The sequence below is a fragment of the Misgurnus anguillicaudatus genome, chromosome 18 (genome assembly GCF_027580225.2).
Source record: "Misgurnus anguillicaudatus chromosome 18, ASM2758022v2, whole genome shotgun sequence".
Classification (NCBI taxonomy): domain Eukaryota; kingdom Metazoa; phylum Chordata; class Actinopteri; order Cypriniformes; family Cobitidae; genus Misgurnus; species Misgurnus anguillicaudatus.
In genome coordinates, this window is record NC_073354.2 from 6,552,005 (window position 1) to 6,571,488 (window position 19,484).

The 19,484-nt window shown below is 37.6% G+C and overlaps 1 protein-coding gene across 1 annotated transcript in view; it reads left to right on the forward strand.

The window, feature by feature from the left end:
• LOC141348983 (discs, large (Drosophila) homolog-associated protein 2b) overlaps positions 1–19,484 on the forward strand; it is a 154,370-nt gene that overhangs the window by 86,248 nt on the left and 48,638 nt on the right. The window contains exon 3 of the mRNA XM_055185430.2: positions 11,203–12,350. Within this exon, the coding sequence (XP_055041405.2) occupies positions 11,203–12,350 (1,148 nt within the window). The remainder of the gene's footprint in view (positions 1–11,202; positions 12,351–19,484) is intronic.

Genomic DNA, 19,484 nt, shown 5'->3' on the forward strand with positions numbered 1-19,484 from the left:
CGATTTTCTCCGAGCCCTGATAACATTTGCATCTCAAACTATGAAAGCATCTTTATCACACAAACCCTTAACAGAGCTGACAAATATTGCGTTACTCAACGTTTTCTGTGTGTAGATCCAGAAAGGTGTTTTTACCATTAAAAGTAAATTCCTAAAGCAGCCATTTTGTTCTTATAATGCGTTGTGTTTCAGGTTTCATGTGTCAAAGTACTGATCAATCTACAGGTTATTTAGTGCTGTAACACATCCTGAAGTTTGACTTCTCTGAGTTTTTCAAAATAAAAGTAAATCGGGTTTAAATGTGAGGAGATCATGTCGGGTCGAAAGTAACACTTGTTAGCTGCTAATATTGTTGTATATGTTGAAAATGTATATTATTCTTATGTGATTTAATTTCATTTTCATAGTGTTCAAACGGTTGAAAAAATGTTTTCTCAACAATTTAAGTTTGTACTGTTGGTTGCTTTTGAAACAATTGATAAAACTGAAATTTTAAATGAAAATGTAATTTCATTATTTTTTACAAAGATAAATTACAAAATATGTTTGCAGTTACATATAAATAAGGTCATAGTCATGTATATTTACTAAAAACACGTGTAAAGGGCTCGTTATAGTCGTGTGTAAGTCCTACGGCGTAGGTTCCGCGTCGGTTTTCATTTATACTTTTGCGTCTTCGTCCGCGTTGATGTGCAAACACGCGCGCAGGCCGCTGGTAGGCAGTAACCACGCGTGTAACCACAGTAGCAGCGCGAACGCCAAAGAAGAAGAAGCTTTGCAAGTTAACCCGCAAACGAAGAAGAAACAGCAACTTGTTGTGTATAATTTGAGAAGACTAGCAATGATGGAAGTAAATAAACAGCGACTTTTGATGCAGTTTGAGTTAAATCACTCCTCAACTTGTCTCATCTTTGTTTTCACCGTCACAAATGGAAATATCTATGACGCAGTTTTTTTTACCTGACGGGAGGGGTTCTGGTGGACCAATCACGGCGCTTGCGGTCCGCATAGATCTGACGCGCTGTTAAAATTTTTGCGAGGTGCGCATCAAGCTACACAGAGCTACACACAGGCTACGGATAGAACCTACGCATGACTATAAATCGCAAATCGAACTTTGTTTTGTTGTGTTGCTTTTGATCCACCTGTGTGTTACTTTCGTCCCTGCAGTTGGGGTGGAAAGTAACAATTCACTATTTATGTTTAAAGTGAAATTATACTAAAGTCATTTTACATTTTTACAAAATTTGACCTTGTATTGATAGACCCCACTTGACTACAACAAAAATATATCTATGTCTATAACATTATCTTTTAAAATTACGTTTTTTTGAAAAATTTTACTTGCGCCTCTGCTCTCCCCTACTATAGTGCAAAAAACATTGTATATAGTGTCTTGTGATCAATCCAAAGGCAACCAGAAAAAACAGACAAACTTTTCCATATGTTTAAATGTGGGAAAAATGACCTCAGCAGAAACCAAAAACACCATCGCCCCACTATAAAAAAGCAAATCTGGGGCACCATTGACTTCCATAGAAGGAAAAATAATACTATTGAGCGAAATGGTGCCCTAGATCTGTTTCCTCAAAATGACATGTATTCATGTATAAACAGAGGGTGAGTAAATGATAACAGAATTTTCATTTTTGGGTGAACTATCCCTTTAAGCATTGCTGGAAATAGGTTTTAACTGCAAGACAAAAATGAAGAAGCCCACCTTAGGCATGCTTTAAACTTCATTTCATCATTTAGCATTTAGGCATTGTTATCTAAGGACTTACAAAAATGTGGAAAACAATGAAGTGATTCATCCTGAGGAGGTAAACACATGAGAAGTACAGAGAAGTGAAGTTTAAAAAAAGGAAAGAAGAAATCTTATAAGTATAGGGGAGATTTCATGTTCACACATGTAGAGATAGTAGATATTTGATGACGCAGAGCTAGTGAAACTAAAACCCTCTTTCAGAAAAGCATAAGATCGGTATTAAAGGCCCATATTATGCAAAATTCACTTTACAAGGTGATTTGTGTTTTTCACCTTAAAATAAAAAATCATCCACTCCTCATTTTTTAATCCTTATAAACCAAAGCAGTCTCATTAGACATGCTGTTTTGATTCTTTTGTTAATGTGATGTCACACTGACAAAGCCCTGCCCACAGCCACTGAAAGACTGGTTAATTTAACCCCAAACGTGTTTGTTAGCACATTGTAGTGCAAATGCAGCCACAGATACTATTGTCTCAGACTATATTCACAGAAATCAGATCTATTTTTATCCGAAAGTGCTTACTGTCTGTCGGTAAGGGAGTGAGGGGCTGTAGCTCATTTGCATTTAAAGGTACACACATAAAAAACAGCGCTTTTGGTTCCTGCCCAAAGAGGGACATTGTGGACATGCTATAATATATGATCTGTGGGATATTTTGAGCTGAAATTTCACAGACACGATCTAGGCACACTTGAGACTTGTATTACATCTTGTTAAAATGGGCATACTATTGGCCCTTTACAGGTCAAAGGGGGCGTGTTGAGGAAACCTTTTGGAAATCAGTCATTACTGTAATATTCTGTTTAGTCATGCTAGTGAGTCCGAGAGTATATACATTAGCATTTAAATCTGTTTTTTATATTTATATAAAGACTTTAAAAGGAAAGATGACTTCTAATGGTTTGAAATGAACATTAGGCTATCATAATCATCACCAGATTGACATACCATTAATGTCGGCCAATTAAACATGCAAAGCAATATTCATTGTCTGGAATGGACATTATAGAGATAAACATACTAGGGTTTGATTGTCGTGCGGAATTCTCAATCGTGTGCTAAACTATTGCTTCAGGCTCCCTCTAGGATGCCCTTGAAGACAAGTGGAATACCAGTTTGAAAGAAAAAAAGAAGTTTTATTGTTCCCATAGAAACAATATCCTTTAAATACTCTCAGTATTATTAGTCTGATGGACTGACAGAAGCCTGCAAGAAAACACATAAACATGCCATTCGTCTTAATGTTTCACTTTTATTTACACAACCCGTGCTCATTATTTTTGTTTACTTGTGTAGAAAAAGATCAAATATTCACAGGGGAATCTGGCCAACTGGCAACCCTCACAGCTGCGGCAACTTTTAGGACAAGCCCCTGATGATGTCATCCATGCAGTCGTATGAACTGTACTTATATCAAATAAAAATGTATTTAGTTATGCATCAGCCTTATTACTTTTAACTTTATAGCTCTATGTAGTAGTTTCCATGGTGTGAAAAAGTGTTGGCCCCCCTCCAGATTTCTTATGTTATTGCACATTTGTCACACTTTAATGTTTCAGAACACTAAACAAATTTAAATATATGTCAAAGAAAACACAAGTGAACATAACATAAAGTTTTAAATTAAGGTTTTTATTATGAAGGGAAAACAAAATCCAAAACTAAATGGCCCTGTGTGAAAAAAATGCTTGCCCCCTAAAACTAATAACCGATTGGGCCAGCATTACCAGCAACAACTGCAATCAAGCATTTGTGATAACTTGCTTATAGTCTATGGAGGAATTTTGGTCCACTCATCTTTGCAAAATTGTTGTAATTCGGCCACATTGGAGGGTTTTCGAGCATGAACCGCCTTTTTAAGGTTTAAGGTAGGAATGAGGTCAGGACTTTGATTAAGCCACTCCAAAGTCTTCATTTTGTTTTTCTTCAGCCATTCAGAGGTGGACTTGCTGGTGTGTTTTGGATCATTGTCCTGCTGCATAACGCAAGTTCGCTTCAGGCTTGAGGCCCCAAACAGATGTCTGAGCGTTGTCCTTCAGGATTTTTTGGTAGACAGCAGAATTTCATTTATCACAGCAAGTCTTCCAGGTCCTGAAGCAGCAAAACAGCCCCAGACCATCATACTACCACCAACATATTTTACTGTTGGTATGATGTTTTTTTTCTGAAATGCTGTTACTTTTACGCCAGACCTAATGTGACACACACCTTTCAAAAAGTTAATATAGTCTCGTCAGTCCACAGAGTGTTGGGGATCATCAAGTTTTCTGGCAAAACTTAGATGAGCCTTTATGTTCTTTTTGATCAGCAGTGGTTTTCGTCTTGGAACACTGCCATGCAGGCAGTCGTCGCTGCGCTCTTGGGATAATTTTGGTCGGCGGGTCACTCCTGGGAATTCTCAGCTGTTCCATGTTTTCGCCATTTGTGGATAATGGCTCTTCCAGTGGTTCGCTGAAGTCCCAAAGCTGTAGAAATGGCTTTATAACCTTTTCCAGACTGATAGATCTCAATGACTTTCTTATTTGTTTCTGAATGTCTTTGGATCTCGGCATGATGGCTAGCTTTTGAGGATATTTGAGGTCGTATTTAAGTGATTTCTTGATTGTGAACAGGTGAGGCCTGGGTGTGGCCAGAGAATCTGAACTCAGTAGTGATAAACCAGTTAAGTTATGTTTTAAAGGCGGGGTGCATGATCTCTGTTAGAAATGTTTCTGAAACCACGCCCACATTTAATAATGCTGTTGAAAGCAGAGAATCCTGCATATTTTTCCAAAAATTTGACACTGCAAAAAATTTATTTTTTGTGATGTTTTCAATACAAATATCTAAAAATATTAAATCAAGATGCATTTTCTTGATGAGCAAAATTATCTAAGAAAATAACTCTAGTTTTTAGACAAAACAAATACATTTAAGTGAATTTGTGCTTAAAACAAGCAAAAAAACAAAACAAACAAACAATGGGGTAATGCAAATGGGGTAAGAGAAAGTTTTCTTGGATTTTTCTAGAATTAAGTTTTTAAGAATACCCCACTGGCAGATTTTTTGCTTGTTTTAAGCAAAAATTCACTTAAATTGTATATTTTTGTCTAAAAACTAGACAAATGTTCCTTGTTCATCTTGCTCATCTAGAAAATGCATCAAGATTTGAGAACGGAAGAAAATCGTTTTGTATTTTATTTACTTAGCATTTTTCCTAATAAGTATAGCTGGGTGGTTAAAGGGATAGTTAGGCCAAAAATGATATTAAACCCATGATTTACTCACCCCGAAGCCGTCCGAGATGCATATGTCCATCATTTTTCAGACGTACACATTTTCAGTTATTTTTGAAAATGTCTTATATCTTTCAGCTGCTAAACAGTAAAGTTACGGGTTCCATGTCCTTCAAGTCAAAAAAATGTGCATATGTTCCTTCCCCAAAGAAATCCAAACGGCTCCAGGATGATATATAAAGGTCTTCTGAGGGTAATCCGCGCGGTGTTGTTGTAGAAATATCCATATGTAAAACTTTATAAACGAAAATAACTAGCTTCTGGTAGCGCCACCGTCATTAAAAATCCCAGGATGTCTTTCAAAAAGAGTAAGGGTGTACCCCGGCATCCTGGCCAAACTTGCTCGTTGGCCTACTAATCATCCCTCATACTAATTGGCTATATCAGTCTGTCTCCTTTCCACTAATAAGCTGGTGTGTGATTGGCGTTCTGGCGCAATATGGCTGCCGTCCCATCATCCAGGTGGATGCTGCACATTGGTGGTGGTTGAGGAGATTCCCCATTCATATGTAAAGCGCTTTGAGGTCTGCAGAAAAATTAATTATTACATATGCGGACGCGACTAAGATGGCGGCGCTACCGAAGGTAGTTATTTCCATTTATAAAGTTTTAAATGTGGATATTTCTACAACAAAACGGCCGGATTACCCTCATTGTGGAGGTTTATCATTGTGGAGCCATTTGGATTTATTTTGTGAAGGATGGATGCACATTTTTTGGACTTTAAGGAAGTGGACCCCGTAACTTTACATTTGATTAACTGAAAGATCTAAAACATTTTCTAAAATAACTGAAAATGTGTTCGTATGAAAATTAAGGACATGTGCATATCGGACGGCTTAGGGGTGAGGAAATCGTGGGTTTAATATCATTTTTGGCCGAACTAACCCTTAAATAAAACTACTTTTTCTGTGGTGTGAATAAAAAGGCAAGTTTAAAAGAAATCAAACAAAATGTTAGCACGCTTTGAATTTTATGATTTTTCATTCCAACCTTTTGCCTTCCTTGTATCTCTTTTCTGAACTAAGGAGCTGTGTATTAAGCGATGTTGTTTATTGAGTGATGTGTTTTCATGTGAATGTACTACAGTAGCAGGGCCTGATGGTTTCAGCCATCATAGCGCCATCGCAATGTGTGTGTCGGATCAACAGTAAGTGTTGAGTGGGAGACTGGATCAAAGGTGCGCTCTTGCCCTGGCACCCGGCATCGGCTTTAACATTATATAATATTTTTCTGCGACCGAAACTTAATTCTTTCTCACTTTCGGACAAAACGAGCCCTTTTCTCTTTTGTTCAAAAGTCTGAGGCGAGTTTTCAGTATCTGCAGTATTTACTTGTTAAGCTGTTTGCCAATTAACAGGGTAGACATCAAGTGTTTGCAATAACAGCAGATGTACAGTGTAGAGATTCAGAGGAAACTCACTTACCCCTCACCACGGTGATATTTTTAGCGTGTTGGTGGAGAGATGTCTGTAACGCTGATCTTTTGTTTCATTAAAGATTTGATGTGTTGGAGGAGGCAACATTTAATAATGCTGTGTTATGCAATTGACACTAGAGAAGGTTAAAAAGCAGCATTGCTTTAAGAAACCATGACACGTTTTTTGTCTTTAAGGTGCTTGTATTTTAGTTTATTTTGTTATGCAGCACCTCCTGAGTTCTGTAACCTTTAAAAAAATGAAATATGCTTCTTGTGATTTAACATTTATACTTATATAAATCAACTTACAGTGCATTCAACCTATACAGTACATTTTCTTCATACATCTTTTTATACTTAGTGTTGTTGTACTCAAGACCGGTCTCAAGACAATTTTTGATGGTCTTGTATCGGTCTGAACTGTTTATGGTCCTGGTCTTGTCTTGGTCTCAGACTTAGTGGTCTCTAGATTTGATTTCAAGATCGGTCAAGACCACAACTGCGGGAGTTACACTAAATTGCTGGTGCATTGTCTGATGTATGTGTTTTAACATCATTAATGTGATTGGATGTAAAACTTCGGCTTTAAAAGCAATCATTGACTTATTATTTCTTATTTGATGTTTTTACTTATTTGACCGACTTGTTGTGCCGATACACTGTAAAAATGATTTTCAAGAAAAAAAAATCTTAGTATTTTTGTCTTGTTTTCAGTAAAAATATCTAACAATTCTTAAATTAAGATGCTTTTTCTCGATGAGCAAAATGACCCATGAATATAAGTTTTTAGACCTAAAATATCAAATTTAAGTGATTTTGTGCATAAAACAAGCAAAAAATCTGCCAATGGGGTAAGCAAATTTTTCTTGAAATTTCCTTGAATTTAGTGTTTAAGAAAAAATTTCAAGATTTTTTTGCTTACCCCATTGGCAGATTTTTTTTGCTTGTTTTTAGGGAAGCACCGATATGAAAATTTTGGCCGATACCGATAACCGATTCCTCATTATATTTGGGGGCCGATAACCGATATATAGATAGGCCGATAAATATTCATATTATTTTCACAATGAAAAACTCCCAGACCGCGTACATCTTGTCTTTGCGCTAGACTAGCATACTCTTCTTAAGACCCGCAACACGTGTCATCTTCGTGCTATGTCACAGAAACCACCAATCAAAACTTCACATGGCCAGCAATGAGCAAGTGAAGTGGTTCAACAAACCAAAATAATCCATCATTTATCGGCTTTCATTTATCGGCCTAATTTTGCTATCAGACCGATAACCGATTATATTAAAAATAAGCAGTTATCGGCCGATAACGATATGTCGGCCGATATATCGTGCATCCCTACTTGTTTCATGCACAAAATCACTTCAATTGGATATTTTTGGTCTAAAAACTAGACTTATTTTCTTGGGTCGTTTTGCTCATTAAACATCTTCATTTAAGAATTTTTAGATACATTTTACTGAAAACAAGACAAAAATATTTTCAAGAAGAATTTTTTTTCTTGAAAATCATTTTTTGCAGTGTAAGAGTGGAATGGGGGAGTGTCCAAAAATAAATCTGTCAACAAATTCATACAAAAACCCATCTAAAATTATCCCAACCATTTTTTGATGGTCTTGTCTCAGTCTCGGTTTAGGTGGTCTTGACTACAACACGTGTATACACGACTTTTAAAATATCTGCTCTGTTCCAGCTCAGGCACTTCACCAATAGCCAGCTAATAACTTCATTTAAACAATGGAAATAAATAAGAAAAGGATTTAAACATAAAAGCTAAAGTTAACTATTGCGCAATGGGAGATTTGCGTTTGCTGGAAAGCCTGAACTGTTATTACAGACTTCTTTTAATGTAGAGACAATTCAACTACAACACATGCAGAATTGAATAAAGAATTATGAGACCTTGGTTATGTAGAGATTTAACAAACAACCCATTTAGACCATTAGATGATCCAATCTATGCAACATATTTTTTTATTACTGAAAAATATCCCCCATTTCCGGAGTAGTGACCCTGAATGTGTCATTATGTGTTTGTCAGTCGAGATGCTACACATGGGACTACACACTTGTCTTTCTTTGACTCGTTTCGTTGCCACGGCAACCACATGTTCTTTATCATTTCCCATAGCAATGTGTTACAAAAATAGAAAAGTAGAAAGTGGGAATGTAAGGAACAGTGCATATTTTAGCCCGACTGAGTTAATTTGTGGTGGACTGTGATAGGCAGCTTTGGGTTTGAGAGACTCACGGTTCACGGTTAGATCCATAGATTTTGCATTCATTCGTTTGGCAGATACTTTTATCCAAAGCAACTTATTGTGCATTCAAACTACAGTTCATTAATTCGAGTTTCCCTGTGAATCAAACCCATGACCTTAGAGTTGCTAACCAGATGAGCAACGTCGGTACCATATCTATTCATTCTAAAGTTACCGGACCTAAGTTGGTATGGATGTCACACCTACTGTAAGTGACTGGACATCATGTTTAAAATATGTAGATTTATAAACTGCAATATTACAAGAAAACCTCTCATCTGCAGGCTGCGAACAAGAGTCCGGCTGTACATTTCTGTCAAAAAACACAAAAATCTGGTTATCATGGTCAAAGTTCTCGGCAATGGTTACCATGACAACTCTGTGTTATATCTTATTCTCTTTGATATACTGCTGCAATGGATTACGATCCCTGGGCATTATGTAAGAGGAGATTTTCCTGCTTTCATTTCACATAAATTTGCATTAACTTGTCTATTACTCACATTAGCAAATATTCTTTATAATCCAAAGCTTGGTTGCTAACTAAATTTATAATATGATTTGTGCTCTGTCAATTCATAGTTTAAAAGATCTTAGATTCAACCTTTTTATGCTCACATAGCACGTTATATTAAATCCCATGAGAATTATACAAGTGTTACATCAGAAACATTAAAGAAAGATCCTTTTCTTTCACCATTAGTTTAACTGGCAATATTAAGACCAAAGGAATAGAGATTACATTTAGCTTTTGTAGTAGATCTTTTGGGTCACATTGGTTTACTTTTAATTTTGATATATAAAGTGGCAGTGTAATAATAACCATGCTGAAAGCTTGATACAGTATGATGGAATTGTAAGAAGGTTTCCGTCACTCTGCAGGCATACAGTGCAGTATATACAGTATGAAGATACTGTAGATCTATCTTGCCTTTGCTTTATATCTCTTGCTGTGGGTTTAAGGTGGAATTTTTAATGGAATTAAATATTTGCAATTCAAAGGCCAAACCTTAAACCCTTGGGCAAAACCAATGAAAACTTTAGCAGACCTGACCTGATCTTTGTGTTTCCCATACACTGAAAAAAATGATTCATTCAATTTAATAAATTTTTTTAAGGTAAGTGGTTGCAATCAATTTATTTAAGCTACATTTAAACAAAAAAGATTAGTAACGTAAAATCAAATATAAAACTTTTGTTTAAATGTAGCCTAAACAAACTGATTGCAACCACCCACCCCAAAAACATTCATTAAATTCAATGAATCATTTTTTTCAGTGTAGGCGTGTGTCTGTTTGCTGTGGTTTTAACACTTAAACCATTTTTTTCTACTTAAATTCCTCGTTCTTTGGTGTTTGAACAGTGAAGACTGACTCTGATTTTATAATAAAAGCTTGAATCAGTTACACAAACTGATCCACCAACATGTGACAGTTTATCCTTGGACTCCATTAACTCGTTCCCCGCCAGCGTTTAAAAAAAGTTGCCAGTCAGCGGCAGTATTTTTTATGATTTTAACAAACATTTAATGCCTTCCAGTAAATGTTCTTCTTTAAATATATAAACATACAATATATCAAATGAAAGAACAGAACCCTCTGCTTTCAAACAAAAAAACTATATTTGTTCTGTTTCTATCACCTCTCAAATATGGGAAGATTTCTTAAAAAATACCACATTTTGCAGCTAAGATAATTGAATTTTTGTGAAGGACTTTTGATAGAGATACTTACTGTTTGGCCTTAGAGGTTGCTTCCAGGTTTTATAAGTTGGGTAAGAGCGCCATCTGCTGAATAATAGAAAAAATATGGATTGGCGGAAAAACTTGTCACTTGGAAGCATTTTCTCTTATTTGAGGAGTTAACTTGTCAATGGCAGGGAAATAGTTAAAGGGATACCTTACTTTTTTTGAAAATATGCTCATTTTCCAGCTCCCCTATAGTCAAACATTTGATTTTTATCATTCTGGAATCCATCGCTACCACTTTTAGCATAGCTTAGCATAATCCATTGAATCTGATTAGACCATTAGCATCACGCTAAAAAATAACCAAAAAGTCAAGTTTTAATTTTTTTTTTTAATTTGACACGTTTTACTTATTTTTTAGCGCAATGTTAATGGTCTAATCAGATTCAATGGATTGTGCTAAGCTATGCTAAAAGTGGTACCGCCAAACCAGGAGATCAGCTGAATGGATTCCAAAAAGGTAATAATTAAATGTTTAACTGTAGGGGAGCATATTTTCCAAAAAAGTAGAGTGTCCCTTTAAAGCATCAGCAGTCATTGGATAATCATGTGTTGGAATGATGTAAAACATGAAATCTAGATAAACTGCTAAATGTCAAACTGCAGCAAATTCTGATTATTGGTCACTGCTTATCGAAGTTGACTTGATTGTAAATTCAACATTCATTAATCTTAATAAACCCTAATCTAAAACCTCTTTTTTACTTCCACAGACCAGCAGTACTCCCCCTGGTCGCCATCCCGAGATTTCAATGAGGATAGTAGCCTCGCTCCACCCAGGAACATGAAGTGCTTATCAGGTGGACGTGCACCGCACCAGATTCCCACGCTGCCCCCGTGTGGGCTGGCGGAGTGCGAGAATCTCCATGACCTGCACGGCATGCACGTGTCCGACCTGCGTCACTCCTACCTGCTCAGCCCTACGGAGACCTGCGTCATGGACTTCCATCATCGCCTTTCCCCACGCAGCTCCATCCACTCTGACTGCATGATCATGTCACCTGTGGCGCTAACCTCCACTGCCCCCGCCGACCACGTCTCCAGCAGCACGTTTCCCAGAATGCACTACAGCTCACAGTACTACGACCCGGCCGCACGGGAAGACTGCGCAGCCATCACCGCCTCAGCCACATCCGCCGCCGCAACGTCCGGTCCTCACCACGGCAGCAGCAAAAGCAACCGCATCCCCGCCAACCTGCTGGACCAGTTTGAGAAACAGCTTCCGCTCCACCGCGACGGCTTTCACACGCTGCAGTACCAACGTGCGTCGGCCACCGGAGGCGGCGGCGAGCAGCGCAGCGAGAGTCCAGGTCGCATCCGCCACCTGGTGCACTCGGTCCAAAAACTCTTCACCAAGTCCCACTCGCTGGAGGGTTCGTCCAAGATGAACGGCACCAAAGGCGACGGCGGAGGCAGCGGAAGTCATCACCATCACCACGGCAACCATCACTCATCCAAGCACGGCAGCAAGCGCAGCAAAAGCAAAGAGCGCAGGCACCGGTCAGGTACGGGTGGCTGGTGGAGCTCCGACGACAACCTGGACAGTGATAGCACGTACCGCACGGCCGGCGCCTTAAGCCGCCACCACCACGAGCACGTCGCTCACAGCTTCCCGGAATCCATGCACAGTCACTTTGGAGACCACTCCCTCAAAACCTCCAAAAGCAACAATGACGTCAAGTGCTCGGCCTGCGAGGGTCTGTCCATGGCACCCGAGGGAAAATTCATGAAGAGAAGTTCCTGGTCCACGCTCACTGTCAGCCAGGCCAAAGAGGCCTATCGAAAGTCCTCCCTTAATTTGGAAAAACCCATGATTCATCAGGACCTTAAACCATCATTCCGGTCTTCACACTACCTACAGGTGAGTCACGGGTCACTTTTACTAATCTACATCCATAGTTGAGAGAATTAGTCCTGGGATTGGCCTGCACCACTACACTCATTATCTTAAGAGCGTATGTCCCCCTTCCTTCTTTTACATAATGGTATGATCCTAGTCTGTCCTCTCATGTGATTGGCCACATGGTGTATGCACACCAGTATTGTTTTTTGTAAAGTATGTTTGTAAAAACTACTTAAATGTCCTAATATAACTAAGACCTTGTCCTTGATTAATCCCTGTCTGGGAAACTGACCCAAACAATTGCAAGTATATGCAGTCTAATGTTTTTTAAATTATTTACAAGTCATTAAGTACCATTATATATTAGTGTTATTGCGGTATGTCAGGTGTTGATCACATAGCGTTCTCAACATGTTCCCGAACAATCGACCTTGGTCTTTCTATTCCACTCATTTTACAGTAACACTCAAATGGTAGGTTTTTTTTCACTTTTTCCACCAACTCAACCACCCACAACATCTGGCCTTGGCTTATTTGCCACACCAGACACTAGTTCATGGGTTCACTTTGAGATCAACAACCCCTAGTGGCAGCCTTTAGAGTTTTGAAAAGTTTCCAAAGCCTCATTTGATGAAATCACGTGACTTGCCCAATGGCACGCTCCGAACCTCTGAATAAAAGCAAGGTTCTGAAGCTTCATGAAGCAATGTTTTGAAAGTGACCATCACTAAAGAAGATGATTTATCTTTTAAAGGTTTTCATGACATTTTAAACTAGCAGTTGTATAATGGGCAAGATGAAAAAATAGTTTAAAAATGTTAATGTTTATTTCGAACATATAGGCCTATAAATCGGTTTTAGAGTAAATTCTGACATTAGAGATATTAACACTCCATGAGAGGCTAAATAATTGACAAATAATCCAAAATGCAAAGTATTTAATAAATATTGATTAAAAACATGGTAATTAGTTACTTATCCGAGTGTCCTAATAAAATTTAGCAGTTCCAGTAACAGGTACCTCGTCCACATTAACAGTGAAAATGCTGTGCAGTATGACAGTTATTGCTGATAAAGTTATGACATGGATCACATGTTTTTCATGATGATTGTGAATAGTTACGGAGTGGATCACATGACTTTTATGCCAATTTTGAATAGTTATTGCATTCCGATTGTGAATAGTTACGACCTGGATTACAGGATTTTTATGCCGATTGTGAATAGTTATTTATAGATAGTAAATAGTTATTTCATGTCTATTGTGCGTACTTGTGGCCTTGATTTACGTAATTTTCTTGCAGATTGTGAATAGTTACGGCGTGGATTACGGGATTTTCATGCCAATTGTAAAGTGTTACGGCGTGGATAACAGGATTTTCATGGCGATTGTGAATAGTTACGGCTTGGATCACAGGATTTTAATGCCGATTGTGAATACCGTATTTTCCGGACAATAAGTCGCACCTTTTTTCATAGTTTGGTTGGTCCTGCGACTTATAGTCAGGTGTGACTTATATGTCAACATTTATTCATACTGACTAACATGAACCAAAGGAAAACATTATTGTCTACAGCCACGAGAGGGCGCTATATGCTGCTCCTGTAGCCTACCCCTGAAAAAAAACTGTTAACTGAAACATTAACTTAAAGCCAACGGAGAAAGACTTGCCCCCAAACAAAATGCCCTCAAAAGAATAATAATTTTCTAAATTAATGTGACTTATAGTCCAGTGCTACTTATATAAAATTTTTTCTCTTCATGATGCATTTTTTGACTGATGCGACTTATACTCCGGAGTAGGGGTGTCACGATTCTCCAAATCCTCGATTCGATTACATTTTCGATTCTGATGCCACGATTCAATTCGATTCTCGATTTTTAAATTATTTTTTTTTTAAAGAAAAAAATTATATGCCTTTTTTATTTTTATTATTATTGTTTCACATTAACATGCACATTGCGTGCTTTTCCTCGCATGGGGGGTTGTGGGCTTTACTTTACGCGAGAGAGCTTGTAGAGAGAGAATTCCTTCTTGCACGCAGATAGACTTAATGCGCGCGTCTTGGACTCCTATTATCTGAAATAAAACCGGTGCGTCATGAGCAGCTGCGCTTCTCTCTGTCTCACGTGCAGGCTCTCTCGCATCTGTCCAAAGTCTAAACATAAACTAAAGTAATAATCCTTACGTATTTGTTCAGTTTTATGCGTTTCATGCGAGCTGAGGCAAACTATACCTTTTGTTTAAAATATAACCCGCTGCATCTTTGCGGCTCTCTCGTGCACCTGCAAAGCTGTGCTCTGTCCGAAGGCAGATCACTAGGTAGTAATCCGGTTTATGATATGCATTTCAAGGAGTTGTAACAATACATCCCTCGTGTTTAAAATATAAATCGCGTTCCGCTGGATGGATGTTTTTAAAGGCACTTCTGAGAGTTTATTTTCCCCCGCTTGGCAAGCCGACCGGACGTGACATGGGGGCGTGGCAGCATCGACGATCCCATTTTTTAATTCAAAGTTCGAGGTTGTGACTTAATTTCGATCGATTTCGATTTAAAATCGAAATCGTGACACCCTTACTCCGGAGCGACTTAGTCTGGAAAATATGGTAGTTACGGCGTGGATCACATGATTTTCATGACGATTGTGAGTAGCTATGGCCTGGATTACGTAATTTTCATGCCGATTGTGAATAGTTATGGGCGTGGATCACAGGATTTTTATCCCAATTGTGAATAGATATTTATAGATAGTGAATAGTTATTTCATGCCGATTGTGAATAGTTGCGGCATGGATCACGTGATTTTCATGACGATTGTGAGTAGCTATGGCCTGGATTACGTAATTTTCATAATGATTGTGAATAGTTATTTATAGATAGTGAATAGTTATTTCATGCCGATTGTGAATAGTTGCGGCATGGATCACGTGATTTTCATTTTGATTGTGAGTAGCTATGGCCTGGATTACGTAATTTTCATAATGATTGTGAATAGTTATTTATAGATAATGAATAGTTATTTCATGCCGATTGTGAATAGTTCTGGCATGGATCACATGATTTTTATTTAGTTTGTGAGTACATATGGCCTGGATTACGTCAGTTTCTGACATTTTACTGACATTGTCCTCCTTAAAGGTTAATTATTGCAATAAGTGCCAGTAGTTTCATTGTACCTGTACTACTTTACAAATTCTACAGTATGGTCATGAACTAAAATGAATTAGGCCTGCCCTTTTAACCTTAATAGAGACTGTGAGCTTTTCAGAGAGATGACAGGCAGAGTAAGTGACATTAAACCAAATACGATCACTAATGAACCATTCAGGAAAACATGATGAGCTATGCGTTGGTCTCACATGTAGATGCATCTTACTGACTGTAGTTTGCCGAGTTCACAGTGTAAACCTGTGACGGTTAGGCTTGTACTCTCTGGGGATATTACTCTAGTTATTGGGAAAGACAAATGAGCTGCCCAGAGGAGAGATCCAAACTTTCAGATGTTTCTTTTAAAATTCCTCTTTTCTATTCCACAGCCCCTTGGGAGAAATATAAACATATACAAATGAGTCAACTTGTGACTTATGGAGCTATAAAATAATTATTAGCATAGGTCAGAATATTTAGTCTTGGAGGAATTGGATGTCTTTTGTTTGAGCTCATGAAGTCATCTCTGACATTTGATGGCAGACTGTGGTGTCTTGGCAAATCTTAAAGGTACATTCCACTTTTTTTTAAAACATATGCTCATTTTCCAGCTCCCCTAGAGTTAACCAATTGATTTTTACCGTTTTGGAATCCATTCAGCTGATCTCCGAGTCTGGCGCTATCACTTTTAGCATAGCTTAGCATAATACATTGAATCTGATTAGACCATTAGCATCGCGCTAAAAAAATAACCAAAGAGTTTCAATATTTTTCCTATTTAAAACTCGACTCTTCTGTAGTTACATCGTGTACTAAGACCGACGGAAAATTAAAAGTTGTGATTTTCTAAGCAGATATAGCTAAGAATACTCTCATTCTGGCGTAATAATCAAGGACTTTGCTGCTGTAACATGGCTGCAGGAGGCGTAGTGATATTACACAGCACCCTGAAATAGTCCCCTTAGTAACGTTCAATGGCAGAGGACTATTTTCGGGCAGTGCGTAATATCACTGTGCCAGCTGCAGCCATGTTACAGCAGCAAAGTCCTTGATTATTCCAGGTTATTTTTTAGCGCGATGCTTATGGTCTAATCAGATTCAATGGATTATGCTAAGCTATGCTACAAGTGATAGCGCCGGACCCGGAGATCAGCTGAATGGATTCCACATACATTCAAATTCACATACATAAACAAAAATATTAAAAATGTCCTCTTTAAGTGCTACCAACTTATCAGCAGGCCACATTTCAAAGGTCTTTGGCTATAAAGATCCCTGATTAATCAATTTGCTTGGTATCAGATAAGTTAAAGTTGTGTTTGGGATAATTGAATAACACTTCTTCATTTACATCCCAGTCGAAAGCCCTGAAGACATTTCTCTCTCCCAACAAAATGTCTTGGTGAAATAATGAACTCTGCAATAATACCAAACAATGTCACATCGAGGGGAAACATCCAAAAGTATTCTGCAGTTATCATTTCAACATCTGTTGCTTTCATCTCATTCTGAGCTCTCAAAATCCCTGCTCTTGAGTGGACTTATATTTTACCATCCCTCTCTTACTCTCAGTGCTTGAATGCATTCAGTTACATGAGTGTATTGTCTGTAGTGCCTCCGTGTGTTAAGATAGAGCAACACAACCCACTGCTATCACTTCTGAAGGAAGCAAAGAAATCGAATGAAAGATGTCTAATGAAATGTGTTTTGGTTTTAAGTTACTTTCGCAGCTGTGTTGATGAAGTGTGCCATTTTTTCCTTGCACAATATGCAGAGACAGATATAAAAAGGCCAATGTGAAGTTTTTTCTCAAAAAGCATAAACCCTTGCTCAATCTTGTCTGACTCTGGTGTGTTTGAAACAAGCTGTTTGACCAATGGCTTATTGGAGAAAGTTTGGAAAACATGTTATATGACTAGGAAAGCTAAAAACCTTAGTGATATTAAAATATTAAACAATACGTTATATGACTATATACAACATTTTCAATTCAAGCTTATTTCTATAATGCTTTTCACGATTGCAGCTTTACAAAACTTTTAAAATGTATAGAATACATATTTCAGTGGTTTTTTTTACAAAATATGTATGTTAGTGATACTACATAAAAAATGAATTAAAACAAAATGATTAACGCAATATTGCTCGAGTAGGAGTGTGACATTAGGCCAGATGTATGAAGCCACAGGTGGAGTACAGGATATGCACTGCAAAAAATTACTTTCTTTCTTAGTATGTTTGTCTTGTTTTCAGTAAAAATATCTTAAATTAGGATGTATTTTCTTAATGAGCAAAATGACCTAAGAAAATATGTCTAGTTTTTAGACACAAAATATAAACTTTAAGTAAATGAGTGCTTAAAACAAGCAAAAAACCCGCCAATGGAATAAGAAAATGTCTCTTGAAACAAGTTTACTTTTTTCATAAACACTTAATTCAAGAAAACTTGAAAAATTTTTTTGCTTGTTTTAAGCACAAATTTCGCTTAAATTTTATATTTCTTGTCAAGAAAATACATCTTAATTTAAGAATTTTTAGATATTTTTACTGAAAACAAGACAAAAATACTAAGTAAGAAGGTCATTTTTTGCAGTGTGAAGTCATATCACATGTGTTTATACAACAGTTCGCAAGTGTGTAAATAAAAAAATAAAAAGGGATAGTTCACTTTAAAATGAAAATTCTGTCATCATTTACTCGTCCTCATGTTGTTCTGAACCTGTATGAATTTCTTTCTTCTGATGAACACAGAAGAAGATATTTTGAGAAATGAAGGTAAAAACACAGCAGATAGTGACCATTGACTTCCATAGTAGGAATAAAAAATATGATGGAATTTAATATGTACTGTCAACTGTGTGCTTACCATCATTTATCAAAATATTTTCTAAGTCATGAGGACGAGTAAATGATGACTGAACTATCCCTTTAAACGCCTCTTTTGTGCTGAACTATTTACTTTGCCACAAATTCGAAGCCCAGGATGACAGGAAACCTGTTAACAAGTTAGAGCATGCACTTAAAGTGCAAACATAAAGTGATGTGTACTTGAGATTTTTGTACGGTTGGAAAGTTGTACAGTATGTGTTGCAAACGCAGCCGGTGTGAAAGCACAATGGCATGCTCACACGTGCAGTATGAAACTGCTGTAATAAAGAAGTGGGTAATCTCAGAATATTAATATACCCTTTACTACGTACACCACTGCTTATAACACTATATATTCATCAGGATACATGTTAAAAACTAAAAAGTTGTGATAGCGTTTATAGTCTGTACTAATAGGGCAATAAGTGCACTATTAGGGTGCAGACGCCCTTTAAACAGAGACGTTAAATTAACATGCTGTCACCCATACAGCTGAAGCAATATACGAGTGCGGTGTTGGTGATCGATTACTAATGACTTGAATTTATATGTTGTATGAATTTATATGTTCTTATTTGTCACAGCACTTATGCGCTTGTCTTAAGCACAATGTGTTTAAAAAAAGCGGGTTTGACCGTCCGCTCTGGTGTCTGCTTTCTCAGTCACAAATATGTGACCGTACGGCTCAAGAGGTTAAACAAGCCTCCGTTATTATTCTAAAACGACCAGTGACAGAATGATTCAAATGGTGAGGCGTTTTCCCTGATGATACTGATGGCTGGAAAAGCCTCTCAGACAATTAGATTAAGAACCATAAAGAACTGTTGTATAAAGGCGTCATTCTCAAACACAAACTTTGTTGTTGGTTATGTTATGCTCATCCAGATATTTGAGACCTACTGAAAGAAACTTTGGTGCTCTTCTTATGACATTGTCTTTGATTTTATCACAAGTGGTTTAAAATCCAGTCAAGGCACAAAGACCTTGCCTTAACTTGTCACTGAACACTTCAGCTGAATGGGTCCTCCTGAGCAGAACGGTGAGCGTACGGCTTACCATGGGTTCACACTAGCCGCGTTTGAGGTGTCAAATTCACATTTTGAGTTTACTCGCTTCATTCGTGCATGAAAGCCG